This window comes from Pituophis catenifer, unplaced genomic scaffold, assembly GCF_029215685.1.
Source record: "Pituophis catenifer annectens isolate HBS135680 unplaced genomic scaffold, rPitCat1.0.hap2 SCAF_2, whole genome shotgun sequence".
Lineage (NCBI taxonomy): Eukaryota > Metazoa > Chordata > Lepidosauria > Squamata > Colubridae > Pituophis > Pituophis catenifer.
The window spans coordinates 145,550,271-145,568,837 of NW_027256882.1; the positions used below are offsets into that span (position 1 = coordinate 145,550,271).

Sequence of the window (18,567 nt, forward strand, 5' to 3'; positions counted from 1 at the left end):
TTTGACCTTGATTCTATCCCTCTGTTTATGCAGCCTAGAACTGTGTTGGCTTTTTTGGCAGCTGCTGCACACTGCTGGCTCATATTTAAATGGTTGTCCACTAGGACTCCAAGATCCCTCTCACATTTACTACTATTGAGCAAGGTACCACATATACTGTACCTGTGCATTCTGTTTTTCTTGCCTAAATGTAGAACCTTGTCCATACATAGAGGCAATTCTCTGTAGTCAAATAAGTTTTGGTCAACAACTCTACTGGACACAATCCTTTTTTTTTTTTTAAATTTGATTTTTATTATAACATATAGTGATACATTCGGTACATTTTCGGTTCATTGGTGCAATTATATACATATATACATCTACATGCATTATTACTTGTCTTTTATTTGATATTGTTTCTTAAAGCTAGATTTAATTTCAAAATACTTAAAGATAATAGTGCTCAACTCTCTAAGACTAAATATAATACTATTCATATAGATTTTGTTAATTAATTAATATTTAATCTCTATTTCCTTCTTTATTTCTTTTCCCCATCCATTCGTACCACATGTCCCACACGCTATAAAATTCCGAATCTTCTCTGTCATTAATTTCTGAAGTCAATTTGTTCATTTCGGCGCACTCCAATATTTTTCCAATAACATGTTCTTGAGGTGGTATTTGTTTTTCTTTCCAAGGTACCACATATACTGTACCTGTGCATTATGTTTTTCTTGCCTAAATGTAGAACCTTGTCCATACATAGAGGCAATTCTCTGTAGTCAAATAACTTTTGGTCAACAACTCAACTGGACACAATCCTTTCAGTACTGCGTCTTATATGCCAACTGCAGATATCCTTTTTATCCTCCAAACTGTTTCATTCAGCCTTACCGAATTGGGTAATGTGTATGAGTTTTCTTAGTTCAGTGAAAAGGCGTTTACTTACAAAAAGGCCTTACAGTCAGCTTCTGGCCTCTACATTTGAAAAGACTTCTGGTGAGGCAGGAGAAGGGTTTAAGAGCCATAATGAGTCATGATAGCTAGGTGTGGGATTGATAGACTAAGTATGAAGCAGCTACTGTAAATATGGCAGATAATTGTCACCAACCAATAAAGACTATTAAGAAAATTTCAAAACACACACACACACACACACACACACACACACAATCTCTCTCTCTCTTTTTCTCTCTCACTCTCATTTAAAAATCTTAATCTGTGTAGTTTTAATGAATTCATATTTGCATTATTTTTCTACTTGTTTTTATAATGTAAGAAGCCAAAAGTCATTCTATAGGGGATATGGGTGGCATAAAAAATTAATAAATAAATATGCTTCAAGAGATTCTACAGTAACTTCATTGGACACAGTGCAGCAACTTTTTATTCCTAAATAACCCTTGATCTTTGAAGAGTATTGAAAGTCATTCCTCTTTTAAAGTCATAAGTAAAAATACGCTGATCAGGAACATAACACAGCAGTTCTGATCTTTGTTGTATGTATAACTTGCACATACATTAATTCAAGGTATTTGGCTACAGTTATTTAAGGGATGCTTCCCATCTAAACTTCTAACCGCCCCTCACTTGCTGTTGCCTCCTCCACAGCGATAGTGTGATTCAAGATGATGTGTCTGAAGAAGACACCAACACCCATGTTCTTGTGAAGCCTGGTTCCCTGGAATTCCATCTGTCTTGACTGGATGCCTGTGGGGCACAGCCTCCCTTTGGAAAATATTGTATAACATTCAGGCTAAATCTTAGTCATTAATCACATTCATTTGGTTTTTACAATTGTGCAATAAAGTACTTTCTCTTTTTTAACAATATCCCCAGCCATTTACCTAGCAAAGAGAAATATTAAGAAGAAAGGAGCTCTAGAAGATTATGAAAAGGTAGGAAGGTATTTTTTTTTCTTATGCAAGATTCTTTACAAGCATCTTAACCAGTAGCATTATTTCAATACTTGTCTTGGTAAGTTTACCAAATCAGATTATTGAGATACGCTAAGCACATGAGGCTTAAGAACCTGTTTGTTTACTCCTTTTATTTATATGCCACTTTCTCCTCAAAGGAACCCAGAGTATTTTATAAGAGAAGGAGGGAAAAACCTTAAGTCCATTAGAATAAGAATAACAAGGTTTGAAAACAATTAAGATGAACATTAAAAACAATTCATTTTAAAAAAGAGAAGCAAAACAGTAGGTTTTGCTCCAAATAGTTGTTCAAATCTATGATTGGGTTAACCACAATCTTGTTTTTTGAAAGAATGTACTATGAACTACCGTGTTTCCCTGAAAATAAGACCCTGTCTTATATTTTTTTGAACCCTGAAATAAGAGGTTGGCCTTATTTTCAGGGAGGTCTTATTATTTTGGGGCGTGTGGAGCAAGATGGAGTTCCTCTTGCCACCTTACCTGATTTCCAGCTTTGCGTTTAAATATTTTTGGGGAGGACTTATTTTCGGGAGGAGGCTTATTTTAGCACATGCACTCAAAAGCAAGATTGGGCTTATTATCAGGGGATGTCTTATTTTTGGGGAAACAGGGTATATAACATGCCATAGCATATCACACCACACCATATAGAATTAGGAATTGGCAGCTTGTAAAGCACCACCACCAAGAAACAACCTGAATAATAGTTGTTCAAAACTTTTGACAACTTCCGTTGAGGTAAACCAGGTTAGGAAACAGACACCACAAGGATTACAGAAATGCTCTGTTATTATTGTACGGTATAATAATAGACTCTTGGAAGCCCATCAGAATTTCCCTCTCATATACCAAACAATTTAGATTTACGACCACAACTGAGCCCAAAATTTCTGTTGCTAAGCGAGACACTTGCTAAGTGAGTTTTGCCCCATTTTATGACTTTTCTTGCTGTAGTTGTTAGTGAATTACTGCAGTTATTAAGTTACTAACATAGTTGTTAAGCTTCCCCACTGACTTGGCTTGTCAGAAGATTATAAAAGGTGCTCACCCGACTCCAGGATACTGCAACTGTCATAAATATGAGTCAGTTATCAAGTGTCTGAATTTTAATCACAGAACCCATGGGAATTCTGCAACAGTTGTTAAGTGTGAAAAACGGTCATAAGTCACTTTTTTCAATGCCATTGTAACTTCAAAGAGTCACTAAATAAACTGTTGTAAATTGAGGGCTACTTGTAAAAACAAAGCTACTTTTAGTTTGTTTCTTTTATTTGCTACTTCCCAGAAAAACACTTGATGAACAATTGTCCTCTCTTAACAGTGCATCCATTCCATCATTAAGGTTATTTCCACATTTCTTTACATACATATATTACACCTCTACATATATGGGGGTGGTCAACCAGAATCAACTCAAATCTAGCTCTTGACAATGGAGGGATTTATATCCTATCCGTGTGGTGCCCTGGCACTGCCTTAACTCAAACATATTTTCCTGGCTTCACTGTTTCTTAAGGAAATGGAAGGTACACATCCATGCCAACTCCAAAATACTTTTTAGGCTTCAATCTGAAGCGCAGACTTCTCTTCTCACAATTGTTATGCATTTTTTACAGGGAGTCTCGACTTACAAACTTCCATTTAGTGGCTGTTTAAAGATACAATGGCACTGAAACAGTGACTTATGACCATTTTTTCATACTTACAACTGGTGCAGCAATCCCATGGTCACGTAATCAAAATTCAAACACTTAGCAACCGGCTCATATTTATGTCGGTTGTAGTGTCCCAGGGTCATGTGATCCAGAGGTGGGTTTCAGCAGGTTCTGACCAGTTCTGGAGAACCGGTTAGCAGAAATTTTGAGTAGTTCAGAGAACTGGTAGTAAAAATTCTGACTGGCCCTGCCCCTATCTATCCTCTGCCTCCCAAGTCCCAGTTGATCGGGAGAAAATGGAGATTTTGCAGTATCCTTCCCCTGGATTGGGGAGGGAATGGGGATTTTACAGTATCCTTCCCCTGTCACGCCCACCAAGCCACGCCCACCAAGCCACACTCACAGAACCGGTAGTAAAATTTTTTGAAACCCACCACTGATGTGATCCCATTTTGCGACCTTTTGACAAGCAAAGTCAATGGGGGAAGCCAGATTCACTTAACAACCATGTTACTAATTTAATAACTGCAGTGATTTACTTAACAACCATGGCAAGAAAGGTTGTAAAATGGGGCAAAACTCATTTAACAACTATCTTGCTTAGGAATGGAAATTTTGGGCTCAACTGTGGTTGTAGATTACTACCTGTATTATGTTTTATATGTTTTTATGTTATTGTATTGTACATGCTCCAGTGCATTTTTAATTCCTTCTTCTACCTCGGATCTCTTTTCGACAAGTGATGTGTATACCTGTGTAAAGTAAAATACACAACCTTTTCTTTTTCATTATTTTGAAACACCGTCAAAACATTTATCCCTTTTTAAGTATTGGCCACTTCACTATTGCCATTGTGATTAATATTAAGAAGTTTTGTTGAAAAATGTTATCAATCTTGTTTATTTTATGCTTGGTGCATAAAATCACTGTTGCAACTGTTTATCACATCCTTTGTTGTGATTGCATTAACAATGTTGCCTTTGCTGCTTTCTCTCTCACTGTTTCTTTTCCAGGAACATTATAGCATATTGAACAAACGCATCAACCATAAGTGGGATTTCATTATTATGCAGGCCAAGGAGCAGTACAGGTAGAAGACATTTCTTAACTGAGGAGGATATATGGGTCGTCCTTGACGTACAACCATTCATTTAGCGATAGAAGTCGCAACAGCACTGAAAACTGACTTGTGACCATTTTTCACACTTACGAGCGTTGCAGTATTCTCATGGTCACATGATCAAAATTCGAATGCTTGGCAACTGGCATGTATTTATGACAGTTGCAGTGTCCCGGGGTCATGTGATCAACCCTTTGCAACCTTCTGACAAGCAAATCAATGGGGAAGCTAGATTCACTTAACACCTGTGTTACTAAATTAACAACTTCACAATGATTCTCTTAACAGCTGTGGCAGTAAAGGTCATAATATGGGTCAAAATTCATTTAGCAACTGTCTTGTTTTGCAATGGAAATTGTGGGCTCAATTATGGTTGTAAGCCGAGGATTACCCATATTTTGTTTGAGCAAAGGAATAAGTAATAAGCAGCTGCAGGTGTTCAGTAGCAGAGCAATTTTATTTTACCTTCTCCCGCCTTTTAAGAAGGGTCATCAAAAATTGACCTGGCTCTGCTTTTTCCTTGAACCTCATCATTAATAACGGACTTGCAGTTTGGCACATAAATAAAATTCACGGACAGTGGTAAATTCATGGCATGCACAGTCTGTATGAGAGGTATAAATGTTATTTTCTTTTCCTGTAATGGGATGTTTACACTGATATCTGTCTTAGGAGAACTTTTTTTAGTGATTGGCCATAGCCAATTACATAATATGAAAGTAAAGTTTGTGGTTGCTTTATCTCATCTTAATCTAGAACTCACAACCTTAGATCCATAGCCGTAAAACGGGGATAACACAATTCCTTTATTGTAATTTTTTTTTTTTTAGAAAACATCTTATTCACTATCTTCTTAGGTCACTAAAGGATGGACTATTTCTACTGTTTAGAGAGAAATATTCAAAGAATGATCCCTTAATTAAAAAAAGGGAATATTTATACAATGAAGTGGTAGATTTTTCTCCATCATGTGTATTAAAGATCTGCAAGAAAATTCCATGCCATGTTTATGTTATTTCCTGTTAGCATGTATAAATAATCCCAAGAAACAATTATAATCTCCTGTTTTGATTTATTTTTTAAAAAAGTTTCTTGGATTTTGCAGCGCAGAAAAGGAACGAACGAAAGAAGACCGGTATACTTTGGCTTTTCAAGAGAAAGCCTACTGGCTAGTGCAACGGACTCCTGTAAGCAAGAGTAGACTTACTTTTTAAGTACCTGTAAATGTGTTTGGCTATATCACAAGATAATTACAATGTACTGTAATGACTGGAAGCAAAATCCCAGGCATGTTGAATGTCTTTCCGCTAAGCATATTCCCTTCCTGATTTCACTCAATGGGACACTATTCTTTTGTGTTAAATTGAGTTTGAAAATCAGTATTACTTACCCCTCATGAGTCATTGACTGTCAAGACAGGTTGAATCCAAAGATAAAATGATGATCTAAGCAGCAGCACAACACATAGATATTCCTTGCTTCAAAAAGGGCAGGTAGCTTTCTTTATTACACAGACACACATACACATCATTAAAATGCTTTTTAAAAATGCTATGTGGCATATTGGGCAACTAGAAATCTGTAGCATTTTTGGTCTTGGGCGAATACTTCAGCATCTTCCCATGTGATGTTTAGAATTTTTAAGTCTTCCATGAAAGAGCCTTGGTGGCGTAGAAGACTAAAGTGCTGTTAAGTAGCACCAGCTGACTGCAATTACTGCAAATTCAAATCTCACCAGGCTCAAGGTTGACTCAGCCTTCCATCCTTTCGAGGTAGGTAAAATGAGGACCCGGATTGTGGGGGCAATAAATTGACTTTGTATAAAAAAGAACACCGCTGGGGGGGGGCAAAAGCCCTACTAAGCAGGTATATACAAAAGTATGAAGGCTATTGCTTAATGCATTGTAAGCTACCCTGAGTCTCCAGAGAAGGGTGGCATATAAATCGAACTAATAAATAAATAAATAAATAAATAAATAAATAAATAAATAAATAAATAAATAAATAAATGTTCTTCACCAAATATTTTGAGGACTTCTCTTTTAGTCGTTTGGCATCAAGGGGGCATGGAAATTATTTCCTCCCTACATGGGAACTATGACTGGAAGATTACAAGGCCTGAGTAGTGAATCAAATGTAGTAGATAACCTCCCCTAGGAATAACCTCCCCCTATATTCCTACATTGGCTTGCCATCTTAAATTCTGTTGTATTAATAATCCAATAGAATTTAAGATGGCAAGCCAATATATGATATTGTATTTTATAACTTTTACCTATGGGTAGCCCAGAATCCTATGCACAAGTAGTCCTCAACTTAAAACCATTTCTTGAGTGACTGCTCACTAAACAGCACTGAAAAAAATGACTTATGACCGTTTTTCACACTTATGATCATTGCGGCATCCCGTGTTTTGTGTTCAAAATTCAGGCGCTGGGTAACTGGCATGTATTTATGACGGTTGCTGTGTCCCAAGGTCATGTGATACCTGTTCGTGATCTTCTGACAAGCAAAGTCAATGGGGAAGCCAAATTCACTTAACAACCATTTACTAACTTAATAGCTGCAGTGATTCATTTAACAACTCTGGCAAGAAAGGTTGTAAAAGAGGGCAAAACTCACTTAATAACTGTCTTGCTTAGCAATGGAAATTTTGGGTCAATTGTGGCCATAAATTGAGGACTATCGGTAAATGGTGGTTTTATTCATACATTAGTGTGAATAAATAAGTAAGTATAATCATTAGTATGATAAATAATAAACATTTGTGGTGGGGATTGAGGCATTACATTTATGAGTTACTAATTTCTCACGACACATGGGTTACCCCTGCATCCTCTTATATGCATTGGGCAAAAGTCTGCATTGCTTATATTTGTTTCCATGAACAAAACTCCTGTAGTTTGATTCCTATTTCTACAGGGTTGCGATTGTAATTTCACTCAAAACCAACTGAAGTTATTGCCAAAAGCCCCAAAATTAAATGCAGGTTTGTGGAATTTCTGCCTCCTTATTATCTACAGTAATTTCCCCCCATTCATCTTCCATGCCTTGAGCTGCTCCATAGGGTGCTTTTGGCAACTTTTCCATGCTGGAAAAAGACATCAAGCTGGGCACCCAAAACAACAGCATGGGTTTCTGGTCTTTGGGAGACACTTCTGGCAGATGCTGGGGGTTGTTTCCCCGAGCAGTTACTACACTGATCACAGCAGGCCGTAGGACTCTTAACGCTTGCCAAGGAGCTACATTCCCTAATCCCAAATCATAATCAAAGATCCACTTTTAATTGTGCACACAGTGTAAATGGCCACGGAGAGCCCAGCAGTTAACAGACAGAAAAGTAGAAGCCTCCAGCAAATGTCAAGCTATAATTGGAGCTTGACTTAGAGGGGGGGAAAAGTACCATCTGTAGATAAGGTCTACACACCGCAACGGCCCCTTTGGTCCCAGTTCATCTTTCCTGCTGAAACCCCTTTGATCATGTCAGGCTTCCTTTTGGATCTTTCTCTTTCTTGAGCTGTTCCCCCCCCCCCCTTTTAAGATAGCACTGGCTGAGGTTTAATTATTGATGGCCCAACTTCAGCAGACATCAGATAGCAGATCCAAACTCAGCTGTGCTCAAAGCAGATGTGATAGCAGTACCAATCTGTTTATTATGTCAAAGCGTTCCTTTCTCCAATGGGTAATGCTTTTTTTCCTCTCTCCTATGAGTCAACTTTCCTTGCCCAGATTTTGCTCGACTGCGTAGAAAAATGCTCCTGTTTATTAGAGTTACCAAATGCAGCAATGGATATATTTCATAGCATTGATACATAGAAAAGGGAAATGTGCTCCTGCATCTTTTATGGCCCACGTATTACTGTGGCTATATTTATTTATTTTACAAGTAGTCCTCAATATATGACCACAATTGAACTCCAGATTTCTGTTGCTAAGTGAGACATTTGTTAAGTGAGCTTTGGCCTGGGAAACTGCATCTGGGTTTTGCCCCATTTTGTGACCTTTCTTGCCGCAGTTATTAAATGAATCACTATACCGTTGCTAACACGGTTGTTAAGTGAATCTGGCTTCCCCATTGACTTTGCTTGTCAAAAGGTTGCGAAAAGTGATCGTATGACCCTCAGGACACTGCAACAGTCATAAATACAAGCCAGTTGCCAAGCGTCTCAATTTTGACCACATGATCATGGGGATGCTTGCAAAGGTCAGATGGGGGAAAATGGTCATAAGTCACTTTTTCAATGCTGTTGTAATGTTGAACAATCACTAAATGAAGGGTTGTGAGTTAAGCACTGTATACAGATTAATGTTAAAAAAGTAATATGGCAGAAATACATCTTTATTACATTTTGTTTTGTTTCTATATTATAGCCTGGAATGCAAGACACACTTGATTATGGGCTGGATAGAGTGGTAGATCTCTGTGAAAATAAGGTAAACTAGGTAAGCTTTAATAATATTTTAATTATAGAATTGTAAACTTACATTGTAATTAATTTTATTGCACAAATGAGTTCAGTAGCATACTGTTACTGAACATTCATATATGTTCATGGAATGAGTGGCGGCCTTTTTGTTTTTAAACAGATCCTTAGGAATGGCAGGAATCAGTCTTCATCAGAAAGACTAGTTAATCCCTTTTCCAAATGGTACTGTGGATCGAGCATATCAAATGAAACATTTTTATTTCATTTATACCTTTTATACCTTTATTCAAAATATCTGGCCATCCACCAGAACTCAGGCTGGATTGCAATCTCTCACCTATGACTGTCAAAAATCAAAATGTAAATAGATGGGAGATCTCATTATAGATCACCATCATTTTGGAATGGTAAGCAAATCTTGCACGCAAACTCATCATGATGTAAATAAAGGTTCTAGCATTTTTTTCACCTGAAAAAAAATGTGCTTTTTTTCTCTGCAAGGTTTTTAGTTTTCTTTCTATACTCCTCCCTTGCTTCTTTCTTTCCTTCGCTTTCCATTGTGGAATGCGTTCACAAGCACAACAGATTTTAAAGAAACGGAAATCCTATTAGTTTGATCTGGACTGCATCCAGAGCTCGGTGAGAATTAAGCCCTTCTAAGCTTGTACCTAATTTCAGCTATATCTGATTTGTATAATACTGCTGGGCAGGCTATGCCATTCACATCATGGAGCTTTCGACAGAGAATGGAAGAATGAGGGAGATTGAAAATATTGGCCGCTGAAGAGATATTTATTTATTTATTTTATTTATTTATGGATTTCGTCAAGCATGAATTTGATAACAGATACAAATGTAAACATAATTATGAATACATGAAATGGATATGAATAAAAGGAAACATTAGGACAGGGATGGTAGGCATGCTGATGTGCTTATGCACGCCCCTTAAAGACCTCTTAGGAATGGCGTGAGGTCTACAGTAGACAGTCTAAGTTTAAAGTTTTGGGGTTTTGGAGAAGAAACCACAGAGTCAAGTAGTGCATTCCAGGCATTGACAACTCTGTTACTGAAGTCGTATTTTCTGCAATCAAGTTTGGATCGGTTTACCATGAATTTGTATCTATTGTGTGCTCTTGTATTGTTTTGGTTGAAGCTGAAGTATTCACTGACTGGTAGGACATTGTAGCAGATGATTTTATGTACTATGCTTAGGTCAGACCAAAGACGGCAAAGTTCTAAGTTGTCTAAGCCCAAAATTTCAAGTCTGGTGGCATAAGGTATTTTGTTGCAAGTAGAGGAGTGGAGGACTCTTCTCGTGAAATATCTCTGGACTCGTTTGATTGTATTAATGTCCAATATGCAGTGCGGGTTCCAGACAGATGAGCTGTATTCAAGAATTGGTCTGGCAAAAGTTTTGTATGCTCTAGTTTGCAATTCAATATTACCGGAGAAGAAGCTGTGCAAGATTAGCTTAACAACTCTTAATGCTTTTTTAGCAATGCTGTTACAGTGAGCTCTGGCACTTAGATCATTTGAGATGAGTACTCTAAGGTTTTTGACAGAGTGAGGCTCGTTGGCTATTAATATTATTATTATTAATAGATCAGTGGAAGTCTTGTGGAAGGTGAGGCTTGGATGATGCTTGGTTTACATCCAGCTGAAGACCCTCTCAAGACAGTTCTTGCATTGTTTTCATGTGATGCTTTGCAAAGCTAACAGAGCTCTCTTGTGAATCAAGCTCTCGACTATTGTAGCTCTCAGAGGCAGGGAATCATAGAGGCAAGTGGATTTTGTTGCCATGGAGACTGAAGAGGAGACACAAATGCAAGAGTTTAGGACTTAGCTTTTCCCTATAAGAGGAGATGGTTGATAGACCTTTCTTGAAAAGAGAAGCAGGATCTATCACCCTAAGGATCTTGAAAGGAAAAAGGTCACCAAGGCAAGGTGCACTGGATCCTAACCCTGGATTCATTAAGACATACAAGTGGTATAATTTTCACCACATCTTCCTTTCAACTCCTCTCCCCCTCCTCACTGCTTTCAGTCCTTTCAAAATCTCTGCTCTTTCCTTAGCAGAGGAGAGCCCTTTTTTAAGCCAGCCAACACTATACAGTGACTACAAAAACTGCAAAAGGTTTATAAATTTCTAGATTCAGTTCTGGTCATTGGGAGTTTTATTATGCTCAACAGTCAGTTCTAAGTATGTAAGGAGTAACAGAAATCAGTGATTGCATTTAGACTAATTCTAAATGGAAAATAACTAACACAGTAATGCTGTGATGAAAAAAATGGTAGGAAAAAAAAGAGAGAAAAATAGCCGTTTAAAATAGGAAATATAACTTTGATTCCGTAAGCACTGAATGTATAAGTGTGTACTTTTTCTTTTTCTTGAAAAGTTTTAGTAGATAAACATGAAAATATAAAAATTACGTGTGAAATAGTTAATTAACCATTTCGCTTCTATCTTTTGTTTTCTCTCTCTCTAGTTTGCTTTTCTCCGATGTATATGACCTTCGTTCTCTGTGAAGTAATTGGTTGCTTGTCCTATAGAAGACTAATGTGCTGTCATTTTAATGTGAATCTCATCCTACTCAGGTCTCCTTATATATTACTAGATATTTAAACCTGGGAAATGGAAATCAACTGAAATGAGGGTTGGATCTACTTTAATCCAGCTGCTTTATAAACATTTGAAGCTGTTTAAAAATTTCCTGTGGATTAGCCCCCATATTGTCTTTGCTAATGGGCTGGAACTCAGTTGGAATTTCATTGTAATCGTAGACTGTCTAGTGGAATAAGTAACTGTCCTGTCAAATTAAATAGTTTACATAAGCAACCCAGATGCAGCGTCCATCCTGGCATACCCTTTTATTGTCTTGAGTGTGAGTGACCAGTTTCCTATTCCTTTGGAGACAGGTCTTCCCAGCAACCATTATACAATGACACAGCCTGAAGCTCATTGACAGGAACCATCAGGCAGTCTTTCCTGAAACACTTACCAGTTTCGACTTGTGCATCTTTAGACTTCATTTTGTTTATATCCTTATTGATATGTGGCTCTTGGATAGTTGACTCATAGCAAAAGTAATCCTTTTCCAAGCATGAATCAGTGACCTTAACAAGATTTGTTGAACTGAACAAGATAGATTACTGAAATTTCCACAACTTATTTCCCACTAAAACTGATTTATTTTTGTAAGACATGAGGGCAGAGACTTTTGTCATTTCCTTCTAGTGTCTTTTCTGTATACAAGCAACAAGGTGGATCTTTTTACTGATTAAAGGATGAACTTGCTGGTGTTTGTTTACAAAGCTGTTCCCTGAAACTGTTGAGAAGTGACCCTTAAAACTGGCAAGAAAAATAATAGTTTCCAAGCAAGTCTTCATAATTAATTGCTGTACTGTATTCTTAAATTATTTTTTAACTGGCCTGCCACATATTTATCATACCATTCTATAATGCATTATCTACAATAATAAAACAAGCAATATTAAATAAGCAAATGTATCCAAAATTTATCTGTATTTTCTTGAAGCCTGTTTCTTGTATAACAGAATTTTTCTGAAGTGCTATTCATACCTTCACATTTGATAGAGGCAATAATAACCTGCAAGGTGCAATTAAATTAAATAATTGTTGAAAATCAATAAAATAAAATCAATAAAATATTTATTTTAAAAAATAATAACCTGTTGCTGTGGCTATTGCTTAACGCATTGTAAGCCGCCCTGAGTCTCCGGAGAAGGGCGGCATATAAATCAAATTAAAATAAATAAATAAATAAAAATAACCTGTAAGGTGTAGTTTCAAAGACTAGTTCTTCTGTTTGCTATTTTCTCATTATAAGGTACCTAACATTTGTAAAAAAAAAAAAAAAAAAGTGGAATGTCTTAAATATTTCCAGTATTGATAGAAGCTAAAAATAATAATGGCATAGTAGCATAATAGTATGAAGCAACATCTGATTCTAACAATGCATTATTATAACAAGATGTGCTTAGATGCCTTTAAAAGTTTAAAGGTGGCCCAGATTTCAATTTGGATTGCAAAACTGGGTAACTGAGATTAAAATTTTCCTTCAGTGGCACTTTTCTGAAGAAAAAGGCTCATACCTTTGGAGCTTGTGTTTCTGAGCAAAATACAGTATATAGATTTGATTCTGTTGATAGTATTTGAGTAATCTAGTATCCAGCAATGCCAAGATCATACTGAATTAAATAAACCTCACCCATGACTAAGTTCCATGCTGTTGTACATGGTGATACATGACTCTTTATAGATTGGACTGAAAGCACATGTTTTTTATTTACTGTATGTATTTTCTCTGACAACTGAGGGTGATGTATACCCTCATTTTATGCCCATATAAGCACTCTGCAAAGTAGGCAAGGCAGAGAGAGAACAACTGGCCCAGAGTCATCTTGTGTATCAGCTTGTGAAAAATTGCCTCTTATTAAAAGCAAAGATGCATTTGAATCTCATGCAAAAAGAAAAGAAAAATTGTAATGCAAAAGTGGCCAAAAAAAAGGATGTTTACTTTGGGCCTTTCCCCCAATTGCCCTTCTATCTGAATGCATCCTCTTGTAAAATGATTTTAAAACAATAAAGGACAGGAAATTACTATCTAGACCCTATGCTGTACCATTTGCATGCCTGTAATAACTTGTGCGTGTGTTTGCCGAATGTGATATAATGAGTGTTTGAATCAGATTCATAGGACCGAAAGGACCTTCACAAAACTTAGGGATTTTCCTGGAAGTCTGTGCCTTCCTTTTCCATCAGTTTATTTCAAACAAAGACATGCATGATACTTCAAAGGGAAACTGCAAGCACAAATAGCCTGCAGTTAATTTCTAGCCTTCAATCACTGGCTTGGCTGGCAGATGTCATATAAAATCATCTGGTATATTTACCAGTAAATCATAGCATAACCACAGCGCCTATTGTTTACTTGCAGTGTTTATACATTGCAGTATATTGTTTCCTGTTGCTTTTCATTAATGTTGAATAATCTAATTTGTATCTCCTAAATGAGTCTACTTTAGTTCCGTTATAATAAATCTGTAATTAAATGCATATATGTATATGTGTATATACATATGTATATATTCACATATAGACTGAGAAGAAGCAGGCATTACTAGCTACTAAATAAGAATAAAATCATTCAGTCCATGGAATTTCTTCACATATTTTTGGATGAAGTGGATTGATGCTAATCTAAATGTTGTTTTAATTGTCAAACAGACTGTGATACTCTTTTCAATGCAGTGTTTCTTTGTTTTACAGAAAAAAACAACTCAGGTATATAGGACAGAGGTAATTCATTGTAATTTGTTGTAATGTATATTGTTAATTATAATCTGCATGAATACTTATAGCATATATAAAGATCTTATTGAGATTGTCAAGACCCTCTTGAACATGTTAAAATCTTGGGAGTCTTTTTGCTTTTATTTTAATTTATGAATAAAATGATAACCCCCAAATTCCATTTTTAGATAGACTAAATATAGGTACTTCTTAATTATGAATGTAATAGAGCCTGTCCATCATAGTCATAACTCATCACGGATGGAAAGTGGGTCAATTTTGCAACCTTTTTACAGCAGTTGTTAAGCAAATCATCAGTTATTAAATGACTCAGTAGTGGTTCACTAATGGTACTGATTTGCTGAAAACTGGAAGCAAATGCTGGTTTTCCGCACAACTTTCATAAAAATGGTCACATGACCATGGGAGCTATAAATGCAGCCTGGTTGCCTAGTGCCCGAAGTTTGGTCATGTGACCACAGGAGGGTAAAGGTCAGAACTTTGAATTTGGGTTGTTAAGTGACAACTGGGTAGATCACTCAGAACTTCACACAGTCGCAAAATGTACAGGTAGTTCTCGACCTACAGCAGTTCATTTAGTGACTGTTCAAAGTTACAACGGCACTGACAAAAGTGACTTTTCGCACTTATGACCATTGCAGCATCCCGTGCTCATGTGATCTACATTCAGATGCTTGACAACTGACTCATATTTATGACGGTTGCAGTGTTCCAGGGTCATGTGATCACCTTTTGCAAAACCTTCTCACAAGCAAAGTCAATGGGGAAGCCAGATTCACTTAACAACCATGTTACTACATTAACAACTGCAGTGATTCACTTAACAATGCTGGCAAGAAAAGTCGTAAAATGGAACAAAACTCACTTAACACATTTCTCACTTAACAGCATCAATTTTGGGTTCAATAGAATTCTTTATTCTTTATTGGCCAAGTGTGATTGGACGCACAAGGAATTTGTCTTGGTGCATACGCTCTTGGAGTACATAAAAGAAAAGATTCGTTCGTCAAGAATCATATGGTACAACACTTAATGATAGTCATAGGGAAACAGCCAATATAAATCTTAAGGATAACAGCAAGTGGGAGGAGGTGGGTGATAGGAACGATGAGAAGATTAATAGTAATGCAGACTTAGTAACTAGTTTGACAGTGTTGAGGGAATTGTGGTCGTAAGTCGAAGACTACCTGTACTGCTGTTAGGAGGCAAGTAAGATCTGGAAGTTCTTCCAGTTAGGGCTTCCTCTCTTGCATCCATTCAGAACGGCTTATGAAAAGATATGGCCTAAGGTAGAATATTCCAATTCCATCTCTGGCCATAGTAAATTATATACTTAATTGTACATAATTTAATAATAATAACTACTAGCTTCCGTGGGCATCCATGATGACATCAGAGTGATGACAAAGTGTTCAGCTCTTCCAGGTAGTCCAGGTCAGGAAAGAGACTCCCCAAATCTGACTGGTTTATTGGTAGAAGCTGTGTTAATAGAATCTTGAAAGCCTGACTGAATTCTTTCTTATGCTTTCTCTGTTTCATGGGCTGAAAGCGTATTTTTGCAAACATCACCTCTGTCTTGTTTCTCCAAGGTCATCGCCTTAACTCCCTACAAACACATGGTGACACCATGGCACAAAACGTGCTATTAAACTACTTGTGAAGCAATGCCTGCACAAGAATATAATTTACACTAAAGTATTTACATCATGATAGGTTGGTGCTCATTTCATCATCTGCCCCACCCCTCACCACCAGATGTCCGTGTTCGGTTCCCATTATCCTAATCCCTTTTTCAGGTTGTCCTTGACCTTCAACCGCAATTGAGCCCAAAATTTCCACTGCTAAGCTAGACTGTGGTTAAGTGAGTTTTGCCCCATTTTATGACCTTTCTTGCCATGGTCGTTAAGCGAACCACTGCAGTTAAGTTAGTAATAGTCGTTAAGTGAATCTGGCTTCCCCATTGACTTTGCTCATCAGGTCACAAAAGGGGATCAAATGATCCCAGGACACTGCAAATAACATAAATACATGCCAATTGGCAAGTGTCCGAATTTTGATCATGTGACCACAGGGATGCTGCAATGGTTGTAAATATGAAAAACACACTTTTTTCAATGCCATTGTAATTTCAAATGGTCACTAAACAAATGGTTGTAAGTTGAGGTCTACCTGTATTCTGCCTCACAATAAAACCAATCTTTCGACTTCTCTCTTGGCTACCAATTTTCAAATGATCACATTGAGTGCATTGGTGTTGTGTCATTTACACAAACTCATTGGATCTATGTAATGTACCAAAATGGCTGAGGGCTGAGTGTTCAACTAAGCCCCATCCTTCCGCCTCACATCAGTGCATTATTATTTGTCATTGCAATCATTAAAAAAGCAAGGTATCTTTTGAATTGGTCCCCCCACATGTGAGGCTCAAGTTAATCCTTCTGTTGTGTCTCCAAATAGGCTGTACACTTGTCTAATCCTCACACTGATTTTATGGCCATTCTTGTTTCTCTGTCTTTTAAATGGAAGTCTGTGTAGGAATAATGTGGCCCAGGGATGGCAGGTAATGGAAACAAGCTTGTAATAAAATGTCTCTTCAGTTTATCTCTCCTCTTTCCAATACAATAAACTTAAAGTACAATTCAGAAATCTGCCTGCTGGGCATCCATTTCTTGCAAGAGTGGGTCACACAATGTTATGTTATGTCACACAAATAACATTGTGTGACATGCTCTTGCAAGAATTCATTTCTTAGTAAATAAAGCCTGAAGTCAATTATTTGCTGTCCGGCTAACAGATACAATATATCTGCCTTTACAGATCATGTTCCTCCAACAGTCCCTCATGAAGACTGCAACAAAGTCATCTGTCTCTCTGGAAGGGTAAGGCTGACATCTTGTATGTCTTTTAACCAATAGTTTTGATCAAGCGATTTAGCCAGATGTTATTTTTTAAAAAATAGAAAAGGTTTGTTATGATACTTAAGCTTCATCCAGAGGTGTTTATAATTAAGAATCCCAAAAGGAACAGATATACATATTCAGTAATGAGATGTGGTTGCTTAAGAGATCCCACACTACTGTAGTATTAGTGGACATAATTCAGTGAGAACAGTATAAGTTTTCATATTTCATTTTCAGATACTTTTTTCCTCCTTCTCTCCCCCTCTCTTATGTCCCTTATTTACAAACATACTTCATCTCTTTACCTCACATACACACATATTATCCTCTCTCATCATCTGCCCATCTCAACATTTTTCTGTGACTGTAACTTCTCATGATTTAGGATGGATTGTATGCTACACTCAATATTAGAAACCAATACATCAGTAACAAAAACATTCAGGTCTACTGTTTTCCCCAGAAGCCTATCAGAATATGAAGGATTTTGCTGCTTTGTGAAACATAACCTGAAGATGGTTGGGCTGTCCTTACTTCAGGAAGCAAGGTGATCCATAACAAAGGGGCCTCAACCAAGAAAGCACATCTTTGTGCCCAACCCTTTAACCTCACTCAGTTGGGGACTTGAAGAAGGCCCCCTCAGGCCCTCTCAAAAAGAAGGTGCACAGGTAAAATTGGAATTGAATTGGACCTGAAGGTTTATAGTCGACCAATGTAGCAACTTCAAGATAGCTGTCAATTGCTAAACCTCTCTCCATGACACTCAGAGAGCTAATAACCCACATTCAAAGTGCTAACAATCAGATGACTGCAAGGAATATAAATCCTTCCACTCCCCAGCATTCAGTCAGAACTGAGGATGCTTCTTGGATGAGACGCGAAACATTTTCAAGAAAAAAAAACACAAAGAAAGTCCAGTTGCATTTTGAAAACGCATGTTTAGGACTCTCTCCTTTGTCAGCAGTCAGGACCAAGTACACTTTCTGAATCACCACTGAGGATAGCCCTATCTATAATGTGCTGCAGTAATGTAATAGTGAAGGCGCAAGTCATGTTTTGGACACCTTGATCCAAACAAGCTCCTAAGGGGCTTTAATACAAATGTATGCATCCCTCCTTCCCTTCCTAGGTTTCCTTCCCACATTTCCCAGCATTCATAAATTTACAGTTGTCATCTTGTAAGATCCTTTTGAGTTTTTTTT

The 18,567-nt window shown here is 37.2% G+C and overlaps 1 protein-coding gene across 1 annotated transcript in view; it reads left to right on the top strand.

Annotated features, from left to right (window-relative positions):
- The window catches only part of RGS9 (regulator of G protein signaling 9), a 49,471-nt gene that overhangs the window by 21,733 nt on the left and 9,171 nt on the right, over nucleotides 1-18,567 (top strand). The window contains exons 6-11 of the mRNA XM_070934740.1: nucleotides 1,825-1,883; nucleotides 4,594-4,670; nucleotides 5,806-5,887; nucleotides 9,072-9,134; nucleotides 14,421-14,450; nucleotides 17,283-17,344. Of these exons, the coding sequence (XP_070790841.1) occupies nucleotides 1,825-1,883; nucleotides 4,594-4,670; nucleotides 5,806-5,887; nucleotides 9,072-9,134; nucleotides 14,421-14,450; nucleotides 17,283-17,344 (373 nt within the window). The remainder of the gene's footprint in view (nucleotides 1-1,824; nucleotides 1,884-4,593; nucleotides 4,671-5,805; nucleotides 5,888-9,071; nucleotides 9,135-14,420; nucleotides 14,451-17,282; nucleotides 17,345-18,567) is intronic.